The sequence below is a fragment of the Jaculus jaculus genome, chromosome 10, assembly GCF_020740685.1.
Source record: "Jaculus jaculus isolate mJacJac1 chromosome 10, mJacJac1.mat.Y.cur, whole genome shotgun sequence".
In the NCBI taxonomy this organism is placed as follows: domain Eukaryota; kingdom Metazoa; phylum Chordata; class Mammalia; order Rodentia; family Dipodidae; genus Jaculus; species Jaculus jaculus.
The window spans coordinates 109,195,818-109,213,879 of record NC_059111.1 but is presented as its reverse complement, the minus strand read 5'-3'; the positions used below and the strand labels follow the sequence as shown (position 1 = coordinate 109,213,879).

The 18,062-nt window shown below is 44.5% G+C and overlaps 1 protein-coding gene across 1 annotated transcript in view; it reads right to left on the bottom strand.

Moving 5' to 3' along the window:
* Positions 1-18,062, bottom strand: part of Znf282 (zinc finger protein 282) — a 31,731-nt gene that overhangs the window by 7,963 nt on the left and 5,706 nt on the right. The window contains exons 3-4 of the mRNA XM_045160482.1: positions 1,286-1,412; positions 141-260 (exon numbers count right to left, since the gene is read on the bottom strand). Coding sequence (XP_045016417.1) covers positions 141-260; positions 1,286-1,412 — 247 coding nt within the window. The remainder of the gene's footprint in view (positions 1-140; positions 261-1,285; positions 1,413-18,062) is intronic.

Below are 18,062 nucleotides of genomic sequence, written 5' to 3'. Positions count from 1 at the left end.
CCCTGAAGGTCTCCGAAGCAGAAAATCAACCAACATTTAAGCCAAAGGGAACCCAGAAGCAGTGCCTCCTAGAGTGCAGGGTGCCTAGCCATCCGTTCCTGCCCATCCCTCTTCCTGCCGTAGTCTTCAACAGTCATCACCTGTGTCTGGGGCCACTGGGATTTCTCTCTCTTCAGGGTGATGTTGCTCCCACACACAAGGCTCTTCTCTGGGCTCTGCCTGGGCTGGAGCATCTGACTTGGGCACTGGGCCATCTGTGTCTGTAATGGAGATGAGGAAAAGAAGTATTAAGCTTACCAGTGAATTTGGATTGAGGTGATGGGGGGTGGTTTCCATAAGCCATCTTCCCATCTCCACCTGAGCATCCCTTGTTGTGGTAGCCATTGTGAAAGGTAGGTATCTCCTAGGAGGAACCTTGAAGACAAGCCAGGAGATTCCCAGACTCCCAGTGTCAAAAGATCTGGTCTCTAAGAGCCAGGAGCACACAACTTGCAGCTGACCTTAGGCTGACAGACTGCAGAATACAGAGGGGCAAATGTATTATTTTACTGTATTCTAAAGTAGTAGTAGCGGGGGCTGGAAATGGAGACAGTCAGCAGGTAAGAGTGCTTGCTGTGCAAGCAAGCGCACATGAGGTTGATCCTCAGCACCCACATAAAATTCAGGCAGGAGCCGGGTGTGGTGGTGGCACATGCCTTGAATCCCAGCATTCGGGAGGCAGAGGAAGGAGGATCGCTGTGAGTTTGAGGCCAGCCTGAGACTCCATAGCGAATTCCAGGTCAGCCTGGGCTAGAGCAAGACCCTACCTTGAAAAAAAACAAATAATAATAATAAAAATAAATGGCACGACCACATAGACCTGTAAGTCCAGAGCTGTGGAAAATATACACAGGAGGATCACCAGGGCTCCCGGTTCCCAGTCTGACCAAAAAATACAAAGAGCCCTAGGTTCAGGGAGAGACTATCTCAGGAAAATGATGCACAAGAGCAATAGAGGAAAACACCTGATGTCCTCCCCTGGCCACTGCACGTATGCATACGGCTGCATGCTCTGCATACAGTACACATGCCCACCACACAACACAACACACACACAGAATAAAATAGTGGTAGTGTCACAGAAGATTCTATGGTGACAAATCTACTATTAGGCTTTTACTGTTCACCATTATTAACTGCTCTGTGCCACTAGCACCAAAGGCAAACCATTTATTTCCATTTGGTTCCTTCACATTTCACAGGCCTCTCCCGAGAGCGCTCACCAACAGAGAGAAGGTGTCCTTACCCAGGGACATCAGGGTTTTGTAGTTCTCCTTCACGAGGTTGTTGTAAAGCTCCTTCTGCCATTCGTCCAAGTTCTTCCATTCGTCCTCAGAGAAGTAGACAGCAATGTCGACAAAAGTCACTGGGACCTGAGCCAACAAGGGTTTAAGTTAGTAACATCCTGCTGCTGCTCACTGCTTCACCTGCAAGCCATGGATCCCTCCTAGGCCCGAGCCTGGCCTCTGCTCCCAGCATTCCCATCTGTGCACCCAGATGACGTCAGTTCACCTTTGTAGACTCATCCCTGTCCATCTCTGGCCCTCTTAGCTTCTAACAGCAATCATGATGAACAGTACCCTTTCTTTTCTCTCTCTCCCTCTATTTTCACAGCTTTTTTATTTTATTTATTTGAAAGAGAGAGAGAGAGGCAGAGAGTAAATGGGCATGCCAGGGCCTCCAGCCACCACAAACAAATTCCAAGTGCATGCACTACCTTGTGCATCTGGCTTACGTGGATCCTGGAGAAATCAAACCTGGGTCATTTGACTTTGCAAGCAAGCACCTTAACAGCTAAGCCATCTTTCCAGCCCTCTTTTCTTTTTTATTGAGCATAGAACTCTGTCCTTTGCTACTTCACTTTCAGGTCAATCAGACACTGAAGGAACCATAGTCAACGTGCTTCCTTTGGGATGCAGAGTAAAGAGGTGCAAAGAGTGAGAACCAGGGAGTCAAACACAGTAGAACTCTGTGACAACCACCTGTGTGTACACAGTTACATAACACTTGTGCCATCTTGTGTGTCTGGCTTATGTGGGATCTGGGGAGTCAAACATGGGTCCTTAGGCTTTTCAGGCAAGCGCCTTAGTTGTTAAAACATCTCTCCAGCCCCATTTTCTTTCTTTCTTTCTTTCTTTCTTTCTTTCTTTCTTTCTTTCTTTCTTTCTTTCTTTCTTTCTTTCTTTCTTTCTTTCTCTTTTCCCCTCTTTCTTGAGGTACGGTCTTGCTCTAGCCCAGGCTGAATCCACTATGTAGTCTCAGGCTAGCCTCAAACCCACAGCCATCCTCCTACATCTGCCTTCCAAGTGCTGGATCTAAAGGTGTGCACCATCACACTCAGCCACAGTTACATTTTATATCACTACAACATGTACAACAGAAGCACATGCCTCATCTCCGGGATCTTGCTGTGTTGTTACGAGGAAGTGCCACTGCAGCCACAATCCTGGCTAACCGGATTCGCTATACAGAGTTTCCCTTTGGCCAGGATCCTTGTCCACACTCAATTCAGCCCTCATGAGCACCACCTCAATTAGGACCAAACTGTTCAAAATGGTTTCGCTTCCATGATTTTAATCACTGAACTTCCCTCTCTGACCACAAAGCTTTCCCTCCTGGCCCTCTCACATCCATCCCCACTGAAGCAGCACCTCGCTCTCACTCTGACAGACATCCGCCCCCCCATCCTCCCCAGACCCTAGTCTCTGTGTCATGTAAGGTTAAGGCTGGTCTGTGTGGCATGTTGGCATGAATAAGATAGAACCAGAAGAGTGAAGTGAATGGCTATTACTGCACAACTTGGTTAGTGGGCACGGTGGCACACACCTTTAATCCCAGCACTCAGGAGGCAGAGGTAGGAGTACCACCATGAGTTCAAATCCACCCTAAGACTACATAATGAATTCCAGGCAAGCCTGGCATGGAGCAAGACCTTGAAAACCAAAAGTAAAACTGAGCTAAGCGTGGTAGCGCATGCCTTCAATCCCAGCACTTGGGAGGCAGAGGTAGGAGGTTCACCGTAAGCTCGAAGCCAGCCTGAAACTACATAGTGAATTCCAGGTCAGCCTGGGCTAGAGTGAGATGCTACCTCAAAAAAAGAAAAAAAAAAAAAAAGCCGGCTGTGGTGGTGCACACCTTTAATCCCAGCACTCAGGAGGCAGAGTTAGGAGAATCGTTGTAAATTCTAGGCCACCCTGAGACTCCATGGTGAATCCCAGGTCAGCCTGAGCTAGAGTGAGACCCTATCTTGAAAAAAAAAAAAAAAAGTCAGCCCTAAAATCAAAGCTGGATTGGCAAGTTGCAATATTTACACTTCCTCGGTGGCCCTGTCATCACCTGACAGAGCCCATCCATTCATCTTGAGAAGAAACAGAACTTTTAGTCTGGGAAAACTTCAGTTTAATTCCCTGTTGCTGATGAGACCACAGAATTCTTCAGTTAATATCTGCCATAAATTTACACCTGCAGTTGTCCCATGGAGGCTTTGCAAAGCCTTTTATTGACTTCATGTTGACATCTCATCATGTTCCCTGGAAGGCTTATTTTAAACTTTACTTCCTCAAAGTCATTTTTTTTTTCTTTTTTGAGATAGAGACAAAGGGAAGGAGGGAGGGGAAGAAACAGAGAAAGAGGGAGAGAGAATGGGCATGCCAGGACCTGTAGCCACTGCAAATGAACTGCAGACGCATGTGCCACCTACCTTATGCATCTGGCTTACTTGGGACCTGGAAAATTGAACTTGGGTCCCTAGGGTTCGCAGACAAGAATCTTAATCACTAAACCACCTCTGCAGCCCACTTCCTCAAGTCTTTCTTGGGCCTTCCTGCACCTTCTCCTCTCTCTTTTTGATCTGAGGTGGATGCTGGCTCCTTCCTTGCTGAGACAAACTTGCTAATATGCACCCTGCATTTCTCCCGCACCTCCCCTTTGTGAAACTTAAACAATCTTTCACATCTTCAATTTCTCCCTCTCACAGGCTTTTTCTCCTGAGGATCATCTTAACGTAGGAAAAACCTTCACTCAGCTGCTACCTCAATTTACTCTACTCTTGATCATCACACGGAACATCCCAAAAGACATTCTAGTTTTCCCTTTTCACAACCCAGGCATACTTTTCCTCTTTAAAATCTATTTGTCTAGGGCTGGGAAGACATCTTAGTGGCTAAAGGTTCTTGCCTGCAAAGCCTGTCAGTCCTGATTCAATTCCCAAGCCACCCATGTAAACCAGATGCAAACACAAAAGAAGTACAATCATCTGCCTTTTGTTTATAGTGGTAAAGAGGCCTCGGCATACCCATATCCTCATATACGCTCACGCAAGTAAATAATATATATATAGGGCTGGAGAGATGGCTTAGCGGTTAAGCGCTTGCCTGTGAAGCCTAAGGACCCCGGTTCGAGGCTCGGTTCCCCAGGTCCCACGTTAGCCAGATGCACAAGGGGGGCACACGCATCTGGAGTTCGTTTGCAGAGGCTGGAAGCCCTGGCGCGCCCATTCTCTCTCTCTCCCTCTATCTGTCTTTCTCTCTGTGTCTGTCCTCTCAAATAAATAAATAAAAAATGAACAAAAAATATTTTAAAAATATATGTATATATTTTATTTATGAGAGAGACAAAGAGGTAGACAGAAAGAGAGAATGGGCACACCAGGGCCTTCGGCCACTACAAATGAACTCTAGAAGCATATGCCAACTTGTGCATCTGGCTTACATGGGTCCTGGGGAGTTGAGCCTAGGTACTTTGGCTTTAAAGGTTAGTGCCTTAACTGCTGAGTCATCCCTCCAGCCCAATAGGTAATAATTTATCATCTCTAAAACAATACCTGAAGCTGAGCATGGCATCTCATGTCTATAATGCCCACAATCCTAGCCCTTGAGAAGCTGAAGCAGGAGGATTGCTATGAGCTTGATGTCAGCCTGAGCTAGAGTGAGATCCTGCCTCAAAAAACAAAACAAAACAAAAAAATAAAACTAGGAGGTCACCAATAACTTGCTGCTAAAATCCTCACTGCATAAATCCTTTGAAAAGTCAGACCATGTTCCTAGAAATTTTTCCTGTTTAGTTCCCACCATAACTATGTTGCCTGTTGTCCAACCGGCTTATGTCATCTACTGTTTCTTCTTTGTCCCAAGACAAAGCCCTGTCCCTGTCTTTCTATGTTGTTTTTTTTTTTCACTTTCCCTTTGGCAATTTCATTGTTTTTACTACATGTTACATTTTTGTGAATGATACTTAACTTTCCTTCCTCCTTCCAAAGTTCCATAGCCTTCTGAGTGGTGACTTTAAGTATAAGTATCTCAAACCAAATATATCCAAACTAAGTTCAGTATTTTTAGCAATTCAGTGGCTTTTTTTTTTTTTTTGCCTTATTTCATGATTTATTTGGAAAATCTGAACTTCAGAATTATATGGACACATGGAAGCAAGCATCACTTGTTTGGGTGGGGGGAAAGGGGAAAGGGAGAGATATCAGGGTCCCTTGATGCAAGTGAATGCCCAAGTGGCTTTATATGGGTGGCTGGAGAAATGAGTGGAGGCAGCAGTCTTTGCAAGCAAACACCTTTAACTACTACGACTTCTCTCCAAGTCCCAGACTTTTTTTTTTTCTTCCTGAGGTAGGGTTTCAATGTAGCTCTGGCTGCTGCGAGCCCCCTAACCCGCAGGAAAAGCCCATCTTGTAATGGCGTCTGTAGCCGCTCCCTGCATCTGGCTATCTGGAATTCACTATGTGGTCTCAGGGTGGCCTCGAACTCATGGAGATCCTTCTATCTCTGCCTCCCAAGTACTAGGATCAAAAGCATGAGCCACCATGCCTGGCTTCCCAGACATTACTTTTTTTTTTTTCTCAGGTAGGGTCTGGCTCTAGCCCAGGCTGAGCTGGAATTCACTGTGTAGTCTCAGGGTGGCCTCAAGCTCACAGTGATCCTCCTAGCTCTGCCTCCCAAGTGTTGGGATTAAAGGCGTGAGCCACCATATCTGGCCAGACTTTTTAAAGCTTCTTGGTGACAGGATACAGAGAAGTCTGAGACATGGTCTGCGACAGAGCCTACAGCCTAGCTAAACAAGAAAAAATGATCCATAAATTAGCTACAAATCCATTAATAGACTTAACACAGCCAAACAGGCACAAAGAAACTGACAGTACATCTTTCCTGAATCCAACAGAAAGGCTTGGGTATCTCACAACTCCAAAGATGCACAGTGAGCTAAGACTGTGGTGAGCACTATTAACATTTGCACGGCACACTAGGGTTGCAGTGACTTTAAAACCTAACCATGGGCTGGAGAGACAGCTTAATGGTTAAAGGTGCTTGCCTGTGAAGCCTAAGGACCCAGGTTCGATTCCCCAGTACCCATGTAGGCCACTCACGCCATGTAGGCGCTCATGCTTGCCCATGCGCATGCTCGTGCTCAAGCTCTCTCTCTCTCTTTCTCTCTCTCTCCCCCCCTCAAAAAATAAATAAAGAGCCAGGTGTGGTAGTGCATGCGTTACAACAGAACAAAACAAAACAAAACAGCCATGTATTTACTGACAAACCTTCAAGTGGTTTGGTAACCTGCTTCTAAAAAAATAAACTGATGGTGTGCTGATTAGTCCTGTCAACTTGATGAATTTAGTCAAAGGAAACAAGCCTCTGGGCAAGTCTGGGAAGGAGTTTCTAGATTAGGTTAATTGAGGTGTGGAATGGGCTGGCAAAAGCCATACCAAAAAAAAAAAAAAAAGCCGGTGTGGAGGCGCATGCCTTTAATCTCAGCTCTCAGGCAGAGGTAGTAGGATCACCCTGAGTACAAGGCCACATTGGGACGACATAGTGAATTCCTGATCAGCCTGGGCTACAGTGAGACCCTATCAGCAGCAAAAACCAAAAACAAACAAACAAAAAAAAAAAAAAGAGGGAGGGCTTGAGAAATGGCTTAGCGGTTAAGGCACTTGCCTGTGAACCCTAAGGACCCAGGTTTGATTCTCCAGGTCCCCCCAGCATAAGCCATATGAACATGGTGGCACATGCATCTGGAGTTTGTTTACAGTGGCTAGAGGCCCTGGTGCACCCGCTCTCTCTCTCTTTCTGCCTCCCGTCCATCTCTCTGTCTCTAATAAATAAATAAAAATAAATCTTAAAAATAAAAGAAAAAGAAAAAAGGAAAAAGAGGTTGAACACAGTACTCCTCTCCATGTTTCTTGTGGATGCAATGGGAAGAGCTGCTTCAGGCTCTGGTCACCATGTCTTCCCTGCCACGGCGGAACTGAGAACCAAAACAAGCCCTTCCTCCCTCTAGCTGCTTCAGGTCAGGTATGTTGTCACACCAACAAGACAAGAAACCAATACAGATGTTTTGTGCCAGGAGTAGGGCTGTGGCTGTGATAAACCTGACCATTTGAGCCCTTTGGGACTGGAGGTTTGTGGGAGGAACATAGAAGAGTTTTGAACTTTTTTGCTTTTGTTTTTCAAGGTAGGGTCTGGAATTCCCTAAGTAGTTTCAAGGTAGCCTTAAAATCACGGCAATTCTCCTACCTCAGCCTCCCAAGTGCTGGGATTAAAGGCGTGTGCCACCATGCCCAGCTGAGTTCTGTACTTTGAACTAGAAAAGTCCTAGAATGTTATAAGGAGAGCCTGAATAGACTATTCTGGTAGAAGTTTGGAATACCAGAACGCTGAAAGAAATATTGACAGTAGAATGGCTGATGGGATTTCAGAAGGGAACAAAGACTATCAGGAACTGAGCTAGAGGCCATTTAAGTTATATTCTAACCAAGAATCTGGCTACATTCTTCAAATGACATGAGAACTTAAGTGAGACTAAATTTAAAAAATAATGATCTGGTATAGTGACCTGAGGCCAGCCTGGGACTGCAGAATGAACTGTACGTCAGATTGGTGAGAGTGAAACATTACCTCAAAACAACCAAATTAAAAAAACAAAACAGATGTGGTGGCACATGCCTTTAATCCCAGCACTCAGAAGGCAGAGGCAGGAGGATATATACATATACATACATATATATATATATATACATATATATATATATATGTATATATATATATATATGTATGTATGTATATATATATATGTTTTGGTTTTTTGAGGTAGGGTCTCACTTTTAGTTCAGGCTGACCTGGAATTAGTGTCAGGGTGGCCTCAAACTCACAGCGATTCTACCTCTGCCTCCCAAGTGGTGGGATTAAAGGTGTGTGCCACCACACGGGCTTTATTTCCTCTGCCTCCCCAAGTGCTAGGATTACAAGTGTGTGCCACCACACCTGGCTCAAAAAAATACACACATATGCATGCACACACACATATATACACACTTTATTTATTTATTTATTTATTTTACTTTTCCAAGGTAGAGTTTTGCTCTAGGCTAGCCCAAGCTAACCTGGAATAGAGCCTTAGCGTAGCCTAGAATTCACAACAATCCTTCCAAGTGCTGGGATTAAAACCGTAAGCCACCACACCTGGCCAAAAAAAAAATAATAATAATGTTCTTTTAAAGAACTATTTCTTCAGGTTTAGCACAAAATTGATGCAACTGTGGTCCAAGAGGGCCAGGCTTTATCCTCAAGAGCAGAACTCGGCAGCATTGTCCACATGGTACTGGTTTACAGGCAGGAAATATACAAGAATGCAAAGGTCACAGAGTCTGGAAACATGGCTCCAAGTAAACACTGAGGCCCGGCAATGTGTGGTACTGTTGGAATCCCTGTAATTTGACCCTGAGAGGACACTGAGTGAAGCTATGAAGTCTAAACCTCAGTGGAGACCCCAAGATGTTGGAGATGCCAGAAACATGGGATATCTGTTCATGCAAGTTTCATATATAGAGTGGAGCTGGCCCAAAAGAGGCTATATGTGCTGTAGGCAGCAGCTCAAGAGGTGAGGTTACCAAGCCCTTTAGAGCCCACCTGATTAAATCACAGATAGGACACAGAGCTATAGGATATGGTGTTTTCCTTGCTATGTCTTGGTCTTGCTTTGTTCCATTACTTCCTTGGAATGTCCTCACTCCTTTCTTTTGGAACGGCACTATTTACCCTGTGACATTGTATGTTTTAAGTACATAACTTGCTTTTGAAGTTACATAGGCTTACAGCAAAGAGACGGCCTGAGTCTCAGAAGAGTTTCTACACTTATACTTTTTTTTTCCTAATTTTTTTTTAAATATTTTTTGTTCATTATTTATTTATTTATTTGAGAGCAACAGACACAGAGAGAAAGACAGATAGAGGGAGAGAGAGAGAATGGGCGCGCCAGGGCTTCCAGCCTCTGCAAACGAACTCCAGACGCGTGCGCCCCCTTGTGCATCTGGCTAACGTGGGACCTGGGGAACCGAGCCTCGAAATGGGGTCCTTAGGCTTCATAGGCAAGCGCTTAACCACTAAGCCATCTCTCCAGCCCTTTTTCCAAATGTTTATTAACAACTTCCATGATTATAAAAAATATCCCATGGTAATACCCTCCTTCCCCCCACTTCCCCCTTGGATACTCCATTCTCCATCATATCCCCTCCCTCTCTCAATCAGTCTCTCTTTTATTTTGATGTCATGGTCTTGTGTAGGTAGTGTCAGGCACTGTGAGGTCATGGGTATCCAGGCCATTTTGTGTCTGGAAGAGCACATTGTAAGGAGTCCTACCCTTCCTTTGGCTCTTATATTCTTTCCACCACCTCTTCCGCATTAGACCCTGAGCCTTGGAAGGTCTTTTAAACAATGTTAGAATAAAGATTTGGGGAATGTTGAAATTGGACTAAATGCATTTTGCATTATGAGATAACATAAGCCTATGGGAACAAGGATTAAAAGTTACAGCTTTAAAATGATATTTCTGGGGGCTGGAGGGATGGCTTAGTAGTTAAGGCATTTGCATGAAAAGCCAAAGGACCCAGATTCAATTTCCCAGGACCCACGTCAGCCAGATGCACAAGATAGCACTCATATCTGGAGTTCGTTTCCAATGGCTGGAGGCCCTGGCATACTCATTCTCTCTCTGTCTCTCTCATTCTCCCTCTTTCTCTGTAAAATGGATTTTTTAAAAAATAATATGTTTGGGGCTGGAGAAATGGATTAACAGTTAAGGAATTTGCCTGCAAAGCCAAAGGATCCAGGATCGATTACCCAGGATCCATGTGAGCCAGATGCACAAGGTGGCACATGCATCTAGAGTTCATTTGTAGCAGCTATAGGCCCTGGCTCACCCATTCTCCTTCTGTCTTCCTATTTCTGTCTCTCTCAAATAAATAAAAGTAATTAATTAACTTTAAAAATGATATGCTTTGATATTCAATTGACAAAATGTGCAGTTGTGCTGGTTAATCTTGTCAGCTGGATGGGATTTGGAAACAAGCCTCTGGGAGTGTTTATAAGGGAGATTCTAGATTGGGTTCACTGAGGGGAGGAGACCTACCCAAATGTGGTGGCACGATTCTGTGGACTGGGGTCTTGGATTGTGTTAAAAGGAGAAAGTTTGGCTGAAGAGATGGCATAGCAGTTAAGACAGTGGCCTATGAAGCCAAAGGACCCAGGTTTGATTCCCCAACCCACATAGGCCAGACAGACACACAAGGTGGCACATGCATCTGGAGGAATTTTGCAGTGGCTGGAGTTGGTGGCATGCCCATTCTCTTTCTTTCTTTCTTTCTTTCTTTTCCATTTTGTTTTTCCGAGGTAGGGTCTCGCTCTGGCCCAGGCAGACCTGGAATTCACTATGTGGTCTCAGGGTGGCCTCGAACTCACAGTGATCCTCCTACCTCTGCCTCCCAAGAGCTGGGATTAAAGGTGTGCGCCACCACGCCCGGCTTCCCATTATCTATCTATCTATATAGCTGCCTCTCTCTTTCTCTCAAATAAAGTTGTTTTTTTTTTTTTTTTTTGTAAATAGGAGAACATGAGCGCAACACCAGCCTTCTTCGCTCTCTGCTTCCCAACTGTAGATGCAACATGACCAGCTGCTTTACGCTCTTGCTGCCCCACTGCCCCAGTCACAACGGATGTGCCCCAGAACTACAAGCTGAAGTCCCCTCCTCTCTAAAGCACTTTTGTTGTTGTTGTTGGTTTTATTTATTTTTAAACATCTATTTATGTATGTATGTACGTATGTATGTATGTATGTTGCTGGGCATGGTGGCACACACCTTTAATCCCACAATTCGCGAGGCAGAGGTAGGAGGATCACCATGAGTTCAAGGCCACCCTGAGACTCCATAGTGAATTCCAGGTCAGCCTAAGATAAAGCAAAACCCTGCCTTGAAAAAAACATGTAGAAATCTTTTACTTTGGAGAGAGAATTGGCATGCCAGGAACTCAGCCACTTAAATAGAACTCTGAACGCTTGCACCACCTAGTGAGCATGTTTGACCTTGTGCTTGCCTCACCTTTCTGCATCTGGCTTATGTGGGATCTGGAGAGTCTAACATGGGTCCTTAGGATTCCCAGGCAAGCACCATAACCGCTAAGTCAACTCTCCAGCCCGATTTATTTATTTGTTTAATTTTCATGGTGTGCCAGGGCCTCCATCCACTGCAAACAAACTGCAGATGCATGCACCACATCTCCTTCTGGCTTACACAGGACCTGGAGAACCAAACCTGGGTCCTTATGCTTCTCAGACAAGTGCCTTACCACTAAGCCATCTCTTGTCAGGCCTAAAGCTGCTTCTTGTCAGGTATTTTCTCAAAGCAATGAGAAAATAATGACAATACTAAAAAACTAAATATAACTATAAATACAGACTGTGAACAACTCTAAGACTAAGTTATAGAGAACACTGCTTCCATCTTAGCACTGTTTCCATCTTAGTTTCTCTCTTGGATCTCTCACTATAGAGGAAAGGGGGAGATAGTTGCCATATGATAAGTAGGATTAAGCAGTCTTGGGAAAGCCCAAGTAGTACTGATGGTCCGGTCAGGGAGCCATCTTGGCACAGCCAAACCCCCAGTCAAAAGCCAAACTGAATGGAACACACAGGAGCCATAGATTGTTACTAGAAAATTTTCAGTGCCAGGGATGGGATACCTTCCAGTGAGTTGTTGGCCAGGGACATCCCTAATGCCCCTAAAACATTACAGACCATTGCTGAGGTCCTTGGTTTCCCACCAGGAATAGATGGCAAGACCCTATTGCTGAAGACTTCACATAATTGGGCTGCAAGGTCACTGGGAAAGCCTGCTAGAGCTGAGCTGAAAACCTCCTCTATGTAGACCAGCTGACAGAAAGCTGGAAAAAGCCAAACTGCATGCAGCTCAATGGGAGAGAGAGAAATCACCAGTGAAGATACTCAGCAGTGGACACTATAAGCCTTATATTTGGCCAGTCAGGCCAAATGAGGCAACTGGTACAATAGTGGCACATCTGTCATGGTGGAAACTAACTGCCCTCTAATTGGACTGGAGGCCCGCTCCATGGGAGGGAATACATCCCTGATACTAAAAACCTACAACAGGGGTAGTCATGAGCCCTAGGACTGTAACATCTGTTGCTATCTGGCTAATAGTAAATACAATGCTCACCAAACTGCCCAGTAAGCACTTCTCTTAATGTTCATACCCATATATTAATGCTACTCTCACTTTTGGTTAGAGAAGCTTCTCTTTTCAGATGGCAGTGACCTTAGGATGACTCAGAAGGCACCATGGCGCTGAGAAGTGACAGAGGAGCACTCAGCACTGAAATATCTCTATCACACCTTCCAAGGCTCAGGGTCCATGCGGAAGAGGTGGCAGAAAGAATTAAGAGCCAAAGGAAGAGTGGGACTCATTATAACATGCTCCTCCAGATAACAAAATGGCCTGGATATCCATGACCTCACAGTGCCTGACACTACCTTCACAAGACCATCATAATAGGAGGAAAAGATCATGACATCAAAATAAAAGAGAGGCTGATTAAGAGGGGGAGGGAAAGCCGGGCGTGGTGGCGCACGCCTTTAATCCCAGCACTCAGGAGGCAGAGGTAGGAGGATCACCGTGAGTTCAAGGCCACCCTGAGACTACAGAGTTAATTCCAGGACAGCCTGGACCAGAGTGAGACCCTACCTCGAAAAACCCAAAAAAAAAAAAAAAAGAGGGGGAGGGAATCTGATGGAGTGTGGAGTTTCAAAGGGGAAAGTGGGGGGAAGGAGGGAATTATCATGGGATATCGTCTACAATTATGGAAGTTGTCAGTAAAAAAAAAAAATTAAATTAGGGGCTGGAGAGATGACTTAGCAGTTAAGGCTCTTGCCTGCAAAGCCAAAGGACCCATGTTTGATTCCCCAGGACCCACGTAAGCCAGATGCATAAGGGGCACTCGCATCTGGAGTTCATTTGCAGTGGCTGGAGGGCCTGGCACGCCCATTCTTTCTCTCTCTTTCTCTCTGCCTGCCTATTTCTGTATCTCTCTTTCAAATAAATAAATAAAAATATTTTTTAAAATTAAATTTAAGAAAAGCCAAACTGTACCTTCATGGGACTACGCGGAACCACCCAGTAAGCTGCTACTGAATTCCTGACCACTGAAACTATAATGATTATTTTTAGGCTACTTTTGGGTAGCAGTAAGCAATAAAACATGACCTACATACTGTTCTTTCCATAAACAAAATCAAAGAATCCTTATAACTCCATAAAGTGAGTATATACCATCTCTATGCTATAAATGAGAATGCTGAAACTCAAGAGGACTAGCTAGGTTTATTTAAACTATTTCATGATTACTTCTGGGGCTAGAGAGATGGCTTAGTGGTTAAGGCACTTGCCTGCAAAGCCAAGGATCAAAGGTCAATTCACTAGGACCCACGTAAGCCAGATGCACAAGGTGAGGCGTGCGTCTGGAGTTTAGTTGCAATGGCTGGAGACCTGGCATGCCCATTATCTCTCTATATGCCTCTTTCTCTCTCAAATAAATAAAGATTGTTTCTTGGCTAGGGAGATGATTTAGTGGCTAAAGGAGCTTGAATGCAAAGCCTGCCAGCTTGGGTTCAATAATCCAGCACCCATGTAAAGCCAGATGCACAAAGTGACACAGTGTTTGTTGTTCTTTTGCACTGGCAGGAGGCCCATACCCCTCTCTCTCTCTCTCTCTCTCTCTCTCACACACACACACACACACACACACACACACACACACACACCCTCTCTCTCGAATAACTAAAAGTAAATTTTTTTTAAAGTTTACTTCTAGCCAGGTGTGGTGGTGCATGCCTTTAATCCCAGCACTCGGGAGGCAGAGTTAGGAGGATTGCCATGAGTTCAAGGCCACCTTGAGATGACAGAGTTAATTCCAGGTCAGCCTGGACCAGAGAGAGACCCTACCTCAAAAATCCAAAAAAAATAAAAATAAAAATAAAAAAAATTTACTTCTAGCTGAGCATGGTGGAGCACGTCTTTAATCCCAGCACTTGAGAGGCAGAGGTAGGAGGATCACCATGAGTTCCAGGCCATCCTGAGACTACATAGTGAATTCCAGGTCAGCCTGGACCAGAGTGAGACCCTACCTCAAAAAAAAAAAAAAAAAAAAAGTTTGCTTCTGTCAGGTATGGTGGTGCACGCCTTTAATCCCAGCGCTCCGGAGGGAGGCATAAGTAGAAGGACAGCTGTGAGTTCAAGGCCACCCCGAGACTACAGAGTGAATTCCAAGTTAGCCTGATTCTTTATGCTTGTTTGGAGGGACAGTATGATTGTTAGTACTGACTGTCAACTTAACGAATCACCAAGGAGACAAATGTCTAAGCATGCCTGTGACAGTTTTTAGATTAGGTTAACTAAGGTGGGAAGACCAATCCTAACTGGGAGAGACCATTCCATGGTCTGGCATTGTGGAATAAAGAAAGAAAGAAAGAAAGAATATTCTGGGTGCTGCATCGTTCTGTTTCCTGGCTGCTGAATGAACGTGAGGAGCAGCTTTATATACCACACCCTCCCTGCCTTACTGGATTGTATCCTCTCAAACTGTAATCCAAAATAAAGCCCTTTTCCCTTTAAGTTGCTTCTTGTCAGCTATTTTGTCAGAGCCATAAGGAAGATAATGAATATAGACAGAGCATTGCTATACAACACAGGCTGGCCTTAAATTTGAAATCTTCATGCCTCAGCCTCCTAAATGCTGGGGTTACAAGCATGTATCAGTGTGTGGTTTGGTTCTTCAGTATAAATGGCCTTGGGGAGCACACTGATTAAGGAAATTGAGGAGACCCCTGGTGGAGGCAGGTGGGTGAAGAGAAGCAAGGCAAATAGGGAAGGAGCTTCCTGGCACAGTGCCCCTGAATTGGGAACATAAGTGTGATGCTGGAGTCCAAAGGGCAAAAAGGAGTGTGGTGAAGATGAAGTCAGAAAGGTAGAGAACAGACAAAGCTTGGGCATAAGGTGGCACAGTGGTACACCCTTTTAGCCCAGCTTTCGAGAGGTTAAGGTGGGAGGATCACTGTGAGTTCAAGGCCAGCCTGGGGCTACCAAGTGAGTTCTAGGTCAACCTAGGCTTTTAAATGCTCTGTCTCACAAAAACAAACAAAGGAACTACCAAAAAAATACTTCGGGGCTGGAGAGATGGCTCAGTGGTTAAAGTACTTGCCTGCAAAGCCTAAAGACACAGGTTTGATTCCCACGGAAAGCCGGATACAGAAAGTGGAACATTTTTGTGGAGTTCATTTACAGTGGCTAGAGGCCCTGGCACACCCATTCTATCTGCCCCTTTCTCTCTCTCTTTCTTTTTTTTTTGTTACATATGGACATATTTAGCATGTAAACAACACATGTTGGTACCATCTTTTCCATCCTCCCTGACCTTTTTCTGCAAAGGGCTTCCTCATTGGGGATATAGGTCAATCCCATAGGGATTCTGGGTCATGCATTATGGGGGGTGGAGAGAGGCAATATCTCTGTTTCTCACTCTTAAGTAAATAAGGTTACGCATAAGGTGGCACACACAACTGGAGTTCAACTGCAATGGCTGAAGGCCCTGGCACACCAATTCTTTCTCTCTCTCTCATTAAAAAAACAAACCATGCTGCTAGAAATAAATGACAGGAGTGCTCAGCACTGCAATATCTCTATCACACCTTCCAAGGTTCAGGGTTTATTGTGGAAGAGGTAGCGGAAAGAACATAAGAGCAAAGGAAGGGTAGGACTCCTTACAATGTGCTCCTCCAGACACAAAATGGTCTGGATATCCATGACTTCACAATGCCTGACACTACCTACATAAGACCATCATAAGAGGAGGAAAAGCTAATGACATCAAAATAAAAGAGAGACTGATTGAGAGAGGGAGGGGATATGATGGAGAATGGAGTATCAAAGGGGAAAGTGGGGGGAGGGAGGGCATTACCATGGGATATTTTTTATAATCATAGAAGTTGTTAACAAAAAAATTTTTTGAAAAAAAAAAAAATTGAAGACGGGAGTGGTGGCGCATGCCATTAATCCCAGCACTCGGAAGGCAGAGGTAGGATAATCGCCATGAGTTCAAGGCCACCCTGAGACTACATAGTTAATTCCAGGTTAGCCTGGACCAGAGTGAGACCCTACCTCAAAACAACAACAACAACAACAAAATAAAAAAACCCAAAAAACAAACAACAAAAAAAAAACAACTTGGGCATTTATTAGGAATAAGATGGAAAGCCATTTGGAAGGTTGAAGCAGAAGTATGGTATGACTGAGATATTATGAAGTGGGGTCCAAAGAGAGGTGTCCAGTTACCAATTTAATGGAATACTGAGAATAAAAGACATGTGGGCTGGAAAGCCAGACCCAGATTTGATTCCCCAGGATCCACATAAAGGCAAATGCACAACGAAGCTCATGCGTCTGGAGTTTGTTTGCAGTGAATAGAGGCCCCGGGGTGCCCATTCTTTCTATCTGCCTCTTTCTCTCAAATAAATAAACAAAAATTTAAAAAATATATAAATAAATAAAGGCCAGGTGTGGCGGCGCACGCCTTTAATCCCAGCACTCGGGAGGCATAGGTAGGAGGATTGCTGTGAGTTTGAGGCCACCCTGAGACTAGAGTGAATTCTAGGTCAGCTTGAGCTAGAGTGAGACCCTACCTCAAAAAAGAAAAAAATAAAATAAAATAAAAAATAAAAAAGAATAGAGGACATGTTCAGTGAGACCAGAATGGATGCAGAATGAGAAGGGATCAGTAGAACTGAGACATCCACCACACTCAGCTTTGGAAGTCCTTTTCTTTCTTTCTTGTTTGTTTCTGGAAGTCCCTTTTGAATGAATTCTCTCTGAGAAATAGAAAGCAGGCATACTAACTTGAGAATGTAGTATTGATGAACCAGAAGAGTAGAAAGGCAAAAGGAAAAGACATGGGGCATGAATTTTGAACCCAACAAAGGTTCACCTGAGATCAGGGATTATAACTCGAAAGTGATTCTAACCAGTGGGGTTTAGAACTTTTACCAGCTTAGATAAGCACATGCAATGTCAAATAAAACAAGAAAGAGAGAAAGAGAAGGGTGAGGGGAGGGAAAAGAAAAGCAGGTGCTTTTTAGTTCTAGCACTCAAGAGGCTGAGGTAGGAGAATTCTTGAGTTCAAGGCCAGCTTAAGGCTACAGAGTGAGTTCCAGGTCAGCCTGGGCTAGAGTGAAATCCTGCATAGAAAAAACAAAGCAAACTGCAAGCAGTGAGAGTCACTGGTCTTCACAAACAACTGGCAAGACAGGGAGAACGGGAGATGCTGAGAGCAAAGGTTGCAAGACAAGCATTGAAAATGTCTATGAGGAATGGGACTGTGGTCGTTTGAATGGATGACTCCCAATATATTCAGATTTTTTTGTTTGTTTTTTTTGGGTTTTTTTTTAGAGGTAGTGTCCCACTCTAGCCCAGGCTGACCTGGAATTCACTACGTAGTCTCAGAGTGGCCTGAAACTCACAGTGATCCCCCTACCTCTACCTCCTGAGTACTGGGATTGAAGGTGTATGCCACCACGCCAGACTTATATTCAAAATTTTATTAAGGTCTGTAAATTAGATCTGCAGCCACCTGGCTGGAGGAGGTGTCACTGTGGGTCGGTCCTAGGGTCCAGCCCTAAGGTGTGGGGGT